Source organism: Bison bison, unplaced genomic scaffold (genome assembly GCF_000754665.1).
Source record: "Bison bison bison isolate TAMUID 2011002044 unplaced genomic scaffold, Bison_UMD1.0 scf7180017864134, whole genome shotgun sequence".
Classification (NCBI taxonomy): Eukaryota; Metazoa; Chordata; class Mammalia; order Artiodactyla; family Bovidae; genus Bison; species Bison bison.
In genome coordinates, this window is record NW_011494706.1 from 1,401,762 (window position 1) to 1,412,294 (window position 10,533).

Sequence of the window (10,533 nt, forward strand, 5' to 3'; positions counted from 1 at the left end):
GTACTCTTGCCTAGAAAATCCCATGGATGGAGGAGCCTGGTGCAGGCTACTGCCCATGGGGTCGCAAAGAGTTGGACACGACTGAGCGACTTCACTTTCACTTTCACTTTCATCCAAACAGGTATGTAGGAAGGGATAAGATGGTTCCAGAAGATTCTAGTTTTGAGAACTTACAAAGACTTAAAAAATAAATCGTGTGTTTCTTGGTGCTGTGACTGTTAACATTAAAGCCAATTTACAGGATGAGGGTTTTGGAGCTTTTAGTTTCCCAAGGGAAACGAAATATTTTATTTACCTGGTGGGTTGTGTTTGCTTTTCCCCTTGAATCTTTATGACTGATGAAATCCCATTCTGTTCTGACGCCAGTAGAGTAGTGTTTCCCATTTTCTAGCCACATAGCAATCTAGAAAAAAAAAAAAAAACCTAAACAAGGCCTAGCATTAGAGGCACTCACTTTACTGAAGGGGCACCATTCCTGAATAGAAGCAAACCACAGAGCAGGTTTATAAATGACTCTTGGTCCCTCTTGGTCAGAAGAAAGGAAAGATCTGTGAGGCTGTCTCTGAATTTATGGCTGGAACCTCTTCCAAATTCTTTTGATTATAACTTTTCAAAAAGCGAGGCAATTTTGTTTAACTGAAATAATATGAATATAACATTACTGTCTACCTATATGATCTCATTTAATCAAAGTGACCAACAAATCCAAATTTATTTTGAATGTCCTCTTGTGTAGAAAGTGGCAAAAAGTTTAAAATTTATGATTATGGTTTAAATTATTCCATTGCCTAGTGAACAAATAGTACTTCCTTTATCTAGGATGGGTGGCTCAAACTGTAAAGAATCTGCCTGCAATGTGGGAGACCCAGGTTTTATCCCTGGATTGGGAAGATCTCCTGAAGAACAGAATGGCTACCCACTCCAGTATTCTTGCCTGGAGAATTTCATGAATAGAGGAACCTGGTGGACTACAGTCCATGGGGTTGCCGAGTTGGACACGACTGAACAACTAACACTTATCTAGAATAGGGAGAGAAGGATAAAAAAGGAGATAATTGAGAATATCATTATTGACATAAATTCTTGAGTTTATTTTTAATTATATGCTAATTAATCAGTATTTTTTGTTGTTAATTCGAGCAACAGCCAAGTTGGATATTACTCCTTTTTCTGTTTCCTTCCCCTTGGTAACGGTCCTAGTATAATACATCAGGAGGATTAAGGTGCAGGAGAAGCCAAGATGAATCTGTATATAAATATTTAGATAATAATTAAGAGCTGTTGTTTTTGGACTACATAAGGATCATGGTTTGACTATGCCACCAGGCATTCTCCAGCTTTGTCGTTTTCTTTGCTAGTTTCAGCAAGCTCCTGATCCTGGAAGTGACCATGCTGTTACATCCTGGGTTTTGTGCTGTTCCTGGTGCTGAGTCACCATTGTGGGGCTGAAAATGAGGTTCAAAGAAAGCCAAGTCTTTTCAGATGCTGTTTCTCAGTGGAAGTTGTTCTACAGCTTGAAAAGGAAAAAAAAAAAAAAAAAACCAACACACCTCTTTGACTTCTGCTTTCTCAGCCTCTTCTTTTCTTGTTCAAGAGTAAAAACCTTTCAAGGTGTATGTGACCATATGGAGCTGACTCCTACTGGGTAGGAAATTGAATGCAATATGTCATTTGTAAACTGAACAAGAAAAAAACTGTTTACCCTTTTAAGACAAGGGATTTATATTCTATTTAAATTTAACCTCTTCACAGGCGGTTACCCATTTTTCTTCTTATCCTTACTATAACATGCTTACCCATTGAATTACTGTTATTGTTAAATCTTCTCACTTTTCTTATAGACATTAATTTTCCCACTCATCTGTTTCTGGGGGAACTTCTGTTTCCAGCAACATGTTTACAATCTCTCTCAAGTGGCCTCTGCAGATTTTCATTAAATATTTAGAGGCTTTACTACTTCAAATATCTTATAAAATAAAGTGAAATATAACTAACCACATATACATGTGTACATGCCTATATGCACATATCTTTTTAATTTTTTGGATCCTAACGTGGTACTTGTAGACTGTTGTAAAAGTCAGGAAGGATTCCCTTCTTATAATGGTTCAATGCCTGGAAAATCCCATGGACGGAGGAGCCTGGTAGGCTGCAGTCCATGGGGTCGCTGAGAGTCGGACACGACTGAGCGACTTCACTTTCACTTTTCACTTTCATGCATTGGAGAAGGAAATGGCAACCCAGTCCAGTGTTCTTGCCTGGAGAATCCCAGAAACAGGGCAGCCTGGTGGGCTGCTATCTATGGGGTCACACAGAGTCGGACACGACTGAAGTGACTTAGCATAGCATAGCATAAATCCTGAACCTTAGCTTCCTTAAATTGTTCAAAGTGCTTCATCTTCATTAACCTGAGAAAAAGGGAATGATATCTGTACTTAAAAAATGAACAAGCAGATGTATCATCTAGCTGGAGAAAATAGGATCACATTTGTCATAAAATTATCATGTATTTGCAGCCATTTTTTACATAATCGTGACCTGTGGGGGATAAATAAAACGAAGTCTTAGTTTTTCTTTCATCATCCCTTTAAATTTTTTATCAATGGGGAAAGTTTTTTCTTTTTCCTACCACAGAAAAAATATTGCCATCAGGCTACAGACTTTCCTATCACTTTTAGGTAACAGTAAGTTATAGGATCACCTCTAGGGGTTTCCATGGTGGCTCAGGGGTAAAAGAATGTGCCTCCAATGAAGGAGATGTGGCAGGAGCTGCGGGTTCGACCCCTGGGTCAGGAAGATTCCCTGATGAAGGAAATGACTAACCAATCCAGTATTCTTGCCTGGAAAATCCCATGGACAGAGGAGACTGGTGGGCTACAGTCCTTGGGGTCCCCAAAGAGTCAGACATGACTGAGTGACTAAACATACATAGGATTACCTCTAAATTTCAAGTCAGTTTTAATTGTGTAATACAAACTATTTAGTCAACGTATCAATTTTCCTTTTAATCTTCATTCATTTTGTATGAGCTTGTGGTCCATGGGATAGAATGTACTTCTGATCCCTCCCAGGCTGAATCAAGGATGGGAGGATGGGAGCAGGCGGGAAGGGCATGGAGTCTTTCTTGGCTGGTCTATTGTCAGATGGCTTTGGGTCTTCTGGTCTTGACAGATGTTTGATGCTGACATTTTTCCCGGTGGGGTTCCTGCACTGCCACTCCTGGGACACCGACAAAGGACTCTCTTCCTCCAGCTGTTTCTCCCCATCAGCCTCTGCTTTTCTGGGAATATATTTACTCTATATGGACTCTCTCAGCTGGAGTTCCATTATTCTTCCAGGTCCTCTTGGACAGAAATCAAAGCAGTTCCAGGCCAACTCCAGGAATCTAGAGTACATCTGGTCCACAGGAAAAAAAACTTGCATGGCCTTTGCACTGACAAGCTCTGGATGCACGGGCTTACCCCACCCAGCCCTCTCTTGGCTATCACAGCATATTTTAGCTTTCTTTGGAACGAGTCAGACACTGGTTCATGGTGTTCCAAAAACTAAAATCAAGGTCTCCCAGACGTTTCACTGATGTTCCCTTTCTATAATGTGGCAAACTTCTCCCCATTTTCTTCAAAGAAAACACTTTAGGAGACTTTTCTCTGGAGAAGACCTTATTAAATCCCATATCTTCTCCTTTTTTATACCCACAGTGTGAATGAGAGGCAAGTATTAGAACATTCTTCAGTTTTGTGTTTGCAGGCTTTTGCTTCTTAGAGCCTAGGTCAAATTTTCAATTTCACATCCTGATAGATATCCCTTGGTACAGCTAGGATACAGGTTTGCCTGTATGTAACTGAGAAGTGAAATAGGTTAATAAGATGAAACTGTATTTCTCCTGTTTAAAACTCCAAGCTGGTGTGTTTCCTCTGTTCATTAAGGTCTTCAGAGGTTCTGGCTTCTTCATTCGTGTTAGTCTGACATTCCAAAAGTGCTTTCCCCATCCACCTGATCCAGGATAGGCAGGCTCCGTGTCGTCACTTCAGCAAGGGGGAGGGGAACAGGGATGGAGCGCTATATCCTTCCTTCAGCATGAAATTGCACAAATCCCCTCATTCACATCCCATTGGACAGAATCCAAGCAATACCCGCTGCAACAGGGATTAGGAAAGGTGGTTTTTACTCTAAGCAGAAATGCAGGCCAGTTAAAATTACTCTTACTATGGAAAAATGGTAGAATTGCATATTGTGGTTCCCCTAGCAGCCTCAGCCACCCATTCAATAAGTATTAACTGAGTACAAGTAATCAACTATGGGATGTGAACTGAACTTTTACTTTGGAGGATTTGAAACTTCTCTTGTTTAAATTCCTTCTTAATTTCACTAATATTATTCTTCAAATTTTATTTTAAAGGGAATCCAAGGTCCCATTGGCCCACCTGGTCCACAAGGGCCCCCAGGACAAGGCTCACCTGGTCCCAAGGTAACTTTCTAAATGAGAGAAGAGTTTAATCTATTTTCTAACTGTTGTTTTCTGGTCAGTGGCCAGTGCATTTGGAAGGCAGCAGAGGGGATGAACTTCAAAACCAGAGATCTCTATTTAATGCAAAATGCTACTGATATTCCTAATGGTCTAGAGAATGTAATGTGCATTCTTTATGCTCTTAGCAGCTTTCACATTTGTCCCTTGGCATCTGCTGGAAGGTTGATTTTAGGATTCCCACTCCCTTCCCCATATCAAAATCTTAGGATGCTCCAGTCCCTTAATCTAGTCATAGCTCCCTGTATTTAAAAAATCATCTCCAGATAACTTCTAATACCAAATACATTGTAAATATTACAAAGCGTTTAGTTGCTGGCATGTGGCAAATTCAGGTTTTGCTTTTGGAACTTTTTGGAATTTCTTTCCTGAGTATTTTCCAACCAAGGTTGGTTAAATTGTAGCAGAGTCCAAGCTCATACCACTTGCTGCATGAAGGGCCAGTAAGTTGAGAGGCACAGTTTTGGGGAGAGGAAAAACAACTTTTTTCAGAAAGCCAACAAACTGAGAAGATGGTGTGCTAATGTTCTAAAGAACCATCCTAATTTGGGATAGAAACCAAGCTTCTTTGTTGCTAGGAAAGGGGGAAGCTGGAAAGGGTTAAGATCAAGAAGAGAAGGATGACCACAGTGAGGGCCCAAGGAGGGTTGTGATAACATTTTGTTCTTGGTTAGTTGACCTGAGTCTGGTCCTGATGTTCCTATAAATCTTGACAAGACAATCGTTATTTTTGTTCATACTTTCTTATCTCCTCATGTGAGGTAAGTTTGCATAACCTGTAATCTGCAAGCAGAACCCCTTTAGTAATTAACAAGTCTACATGCAGACCTGAGCAGAGGCTCATGACTCAGCGATTAAAGCAGCAGAACAGATAGGTACAATATGGAGTCAGAGATGCTAAGCTTCTACAAACAAGAGGCAGGTGGTGGAGGCGGTTCTTAGTTCTTAAAGAACATCTCAGAGATATCCATCAGATTGTTATGCCAGTCCCTAAGACTTAAAGTTCCTAAAGAGAAGGAACTGCTTTATCCCTGAACTATTGTCAGTACTTTTCTTGTTTAACTGGTTTTCCTTTGTTTCTGCATTCCTTCTCTTCCCTAACTAGTAACTGCCTGTGCCTGCTCTTTGGAACTCTGGCCCAGGAGACTCAAGTCTATCTACAAACAAGAAGTAGGGGAAATGGAGGAGCTTTTGAACCCAGGAGGGGTCCACAGGGTCCTGCTCAGTTTCAATCCCCCCTTTTCTTTGATACTTCTTAACCCTAATGGGAACAGCGGAGACAAGAAAGGGAATAATAAAGTTTTGGATAGAGAGGTTAATCACAAACTCATCAGAGGGACTTAATTTTATGGGGACTCTTTCAAATCCACAAATGTGGAACCGGTGGCTACCGAGGAGGCAGACTATACTTCCACATCTCAATTTATTGTTTTTATTACTTTTACTTGTGAGACCTTATTCAAGCAACTCAAGCAGTAATATCAGTAGAGGTTACTGTGGGTTGGCTAGTTTTTATTCTCACCAATGATCACACAGTAGGTCCGACAACCAAAATATTTAAAGATACGGAGTCAGAAATACCTAGCCAATAAAAGTTTTCTATGAACTTGGAGGCAATTTATGTTCTAATTTAGAAGATAAATTATTTATCCTTATTTATCCTTTGGGGAGAAGCATGACACTGTTTAACCAGCTGTCCTTAATGTTGCTTCAAAGAATCACTAAGCATTATTAAATCAACACTTCTCTGAGGGTTTCCCTTGTGGCTCCCCTGGTGGCTCAGCTGGTAAAGAATCCGCCTGCAATGTGGGAGACCTGAGTTCAATCCCTGGGTTGGGAAGATCCCCTGGAGAAGGGAAAGGCTACCCACTCCAGTATTCTGGCCTGGAGAATTCCATGGACTGTACAGTCCATGGGGTCGCAAAGAGTCGGACACGACTGAGCGACTTTCACTTCACTTCTCTGAGAGTACCTTCCTTTCAGTAGATTCCTTTGAGAGTCCTCTGTGAGAAGTAGCTCAATAGAATACAGTTACTGTCCTTGAAATTTCTGATTTGAGCTCAATGGTGAAAGCTCAGGTTGTTCTCTCTGGTTACGACACTGCTTTGGATCAGCGGTAATCTTGGTTTCTCATGTGTCAATTATAGTTGCTGTGGATTGTAACTGCTGATCTTTTTCACGTGCCCTTCCTGGGGACTCAAAGTCAATTTTGAGTATTATACACAGCCTGTCTTTTAAATCAGACCATATATACATATATATGTACATATATCTATTTGCCTGAAATATATCTATATTTGAATAGATAAATGCATATATACACATATGTGAATGGAGCATATGAAACTCAGTTTTATCTTATTTTGCTGATATGTTTTGCTCTTAGGAGATCAAAGGTAGGTATGTGTTATTTTTATTTTGGTGCTAGAGTCAAATACTCTTCAAATACTCTTTCCTCACTAGGGAGAAGTTGGCCAGATGGGCCCTACAGGCCCTAGAGGACCAGTGGGGCTCGGAGTACAAGGTCCAAAGGTGAGTTGCCTAAGCTGCTGCTGCTGCTGCTAAGTCGCTTCAGTCGTGTCCAACCCTGTGCGACCCCACAGACGGCAGCCCACCAGGCTCCCCCGTCCCTGCGATTCTCCAGGCAAGAACACTGGAGTGGGTTGCCATTTCCTCCTCCAGTGCATGACAGTGAAAAGTGAAAGTGAAGTCGCTCAGTCGTGTCTGACTCTTAGCGACCCCATGGACTGCAGCCCACCAGGCTCCTCCATCCATGGGATTTTCCAGGCAAGAATCCTGGAGTGGGGTGCCATTGCCTTCTCCTGTCTAAGCTAGTTGGAGGCATTTATGTCATATTATGTAAAGCTTCATTTATATCCAGAGGAGAATATTTATTCAGAAGAGAGTCTCATGCTTAACTCATATGGTTTAAGAAGAACCAAAACATAGTTTATTTTAATGATGACTGTGTTTCTATTATTAATTAATTAGCGTTAGAGGTCCTCTTTCACCTCTTTCAGAGTGATTCTTTAAGAACATTGTTGCCTGCCATATTATAAAAGTTTAGTAGAATTTCACTAAAGCTTACTTCCCTTCTCTTGTTTTGTGGCTGGCTCCTTCTCATCCTTCAGGTCTCAGCTCAAAAGATACTTTCTCAAAATTCATTTACTAAACCTAAAGTATGTCTACCCCACTACTGTTACCCAGTTATTTAAAAGCACACTGTTTGTTCCCCTTGATTTTATCACTTAACTTGCATGTTTTTTTGAATTACTCTTCATTGTACTACACCCTCTAGAAACACGCTGCCCTCTAGAAACAGCAGGCACTTGCCACATGGCGTTACTGAATACTTGACATGTGGCTGGTATGAACTAAGAGTTTGCTACAAAGGTACTATACACTCTGGATTACAAAGCTTGGTACAAAAAATGAATGTAAACTATATGATTAATATATTTGTATATGGAGTACATGTTGAAATGACAAAATTTCAGATGTATTAAGTAAAATATATTATTAGAATTGTCTTTATTTGTTTCTTTTAAAGTTGTAAGTGTGGCTATTAATAAAATTATAATCACACATATGGCTTGCTTTATATCTCCATTGAACAGTAATACCCCACTGGGGCAGGGGCTCTGTTTCCTTTTCTTCTTTATTAATAAATCCTCAGTTTGAGGGACACAATAGGTACTCAGTAAGTGCTGATGAATAATAAATGAATCCTTGTTTTACCCTTTACAATTTCGATAACTCATCCTGAAGGCATCTAGAATCTGGCAAGCCACGCTGAGGATTAATATCCATCATTGTTCTGAAGTCACCGTCATGATTCTTAAGAGAGTTTGGGTATTAAAATAATATGTAAGATACAGTCTAAGACAAATATGTACAAATTTCATTTACATAAACATATAATTGCAAGAGACAAAAAATATACTAATAGAGTGATAATAGCTGCCGTTTGCTGAATGGTTTTGCTGTCATACAATGTGCTAAGTACTAAATATGCCATGTACATATACATGTATATACATATATATATGTTTATGTCTATACGTGTCTATAGTATATATGTGTATATATACATATTATGTCATTTCACGCCAATTTCAGAGGGGCCATATAGGGTAGCAAGACTATGAAGCACTTAAACTACCTGAATTCAAATCCCAATCTTGCACTAAATAGACATGTAATCTTAAGCTTCTCTCATTTTAAAAAATGAAATACTTAAAATACACTCCCTACTATAGAGAATAACAAAGAACACCCATGTATTCCACAACCCAGCTTTATCAAGTATCAACATTTTGCCACATGTATTCTAAAATGTTTTAAAGAAGTATTGCAGAGATAGCTGAAGGTCTCTGTCTGTGCTCCCCAATTCTGCTGTCCCCTCTTCCCTCCCCAGACATAATCATTATCATGAATTTAGTGTTTATCATTCTTTCAAAGTTTATATGATTTTCCCACAATTTTATTCATAAGCCATATATTGCTTGTTTGTATTCTTGAACTTTACATAATATATCATTCAGCAATATATTTATACTCAGCCTTGTGTCTCGTGTTTTTATATGCCTTTGCTTCAGTTTAATTGCTTTGCAATACTACACTGTATGAGAATACTTCATTACTGATGGACATTTAAATTGCTTTCTATTTTGTGCATTTGCTAATAATGCTGCCATAAACATTCTCTGGGTTTCGTCTTGTGTAAGGATATAAATTTCTCCTATCAGTAGATGACAGATTGCTGTGAATTGGAAGATCACAGAGTATACAAGTTTTCAGTTTTCATATTGTGAAAATTCTGCTCCAGATAGACAATGGGTACAGTGTTCGGACCAGATTATCTTCCTTCCAGCAACAGACAGCAATGCCCTTTTCGCTACATTCTTGCCAGTGTGAAATGTGTAAAAAAAAAAACATCTCATTGGTTCAGTTCTTATTCCCTGATATCTAACTGAACAGTTTTTGACTGTTTAATGGACCTCGGTTTTTCTTTTTTATAAATTCCTGTAGATGCTCATTTTTTGGATACTGAGTATTCCTCTCAGAGCTTAAGATACGGTTTGCCTTTTTCACTTTACTTAGAGGGCTTTTCAGTGCATAGAAGTTTCCGATTTTGATGTATTTCTATCCCTTTATGGTTTGGGTTTTTGGAATATTATTTTAAAACATGTCTTGACCCTAAAGTCATAATATATTTTTACTTATTTTCTTTTGAAAATGTCAGTGTTTTACTTTTTAAAATTTACATCTTTAATACACTTGGAATTTATTTTTGTGGCTAGGACAAGGTAGGAAATCTAGTTTTCCCTATATGATAACCAAATATCCTAGCATCAGTTATTAAATTGCCACACTGACTTGTAATACCTCCAGTGTTATGTATCAAGTTTCTATATGTGTGAATATCAGTGCCTGAGTTCTTTATGACACTCCATTTGCCTATTAATATCTCTCAGTGCTACTATCTCTCTGTCTGGATTATGATAGATTTATAATGTTTTATCATCCATAGGGAAAATACTGTCATCTTCTTCCCTGGCTATTCTTGGTTCTAATATATACATTTTAGAAATGGCTTGTCAAATTTGACAAAATATTCCATCAGAGTTTTTGAAATTGCACTGAATCTTCAGATTAAACATTCAGTCTTTCAAACCACAGAGTAAAACTCTCTACTTTTTCACAAAAATAGTTTTCATTTTATCCATAAACATCTTCTACTTTTTTTAGTTAAAAAGGTACCTTGGGTACATTTTTATGATTGTGAATTGTTTCCTTTTTTTGTACTTTTCAATTAACTATAACGTGTCTATAAGGAAAGTCAGTTGAGTTCAGTTCAGTCACAAGGTTGTGTCCAACTCTTTGCGGCCCCATGAATCACAGCACGCCAGGCCTCCCTGTCCATCACCAATTCCCAGAGTTCACTCAGACTCACGTCCATTGAGTCAGTGGTGCCATCCAGCCATCTCATCCTCTGTTGTCCCCTT

At 38.9% G+C, this 10,533-nt stretch overlaps 1 protein-coding gene across 1 annotated transcript in view; it reads left to right on the forward strand.

Annotated features, from left to right (window-relative positions):
- COL28A1 (collagen, type XXVIII, alpha 1) overlaps positions 1–10,533 on the forward strand; it is a 181,367-nt gene that overhangs the window by 64,345 nt on the left and 106,489 nt on the right. The window contains exons 17-18 of the mRNA XM_010839817.1: positions 4,400–4,468; positions 6,989–7,057. Coding sequence (XP_010838119.1) covers positions 4,400–4,468; positions 6,989–7,057 — 138 coding nt within the window. The remainder of the gene's footprint in view (positions 1–4,399; positions 4,469–6,988; positions 7,058–10,533) is intronic.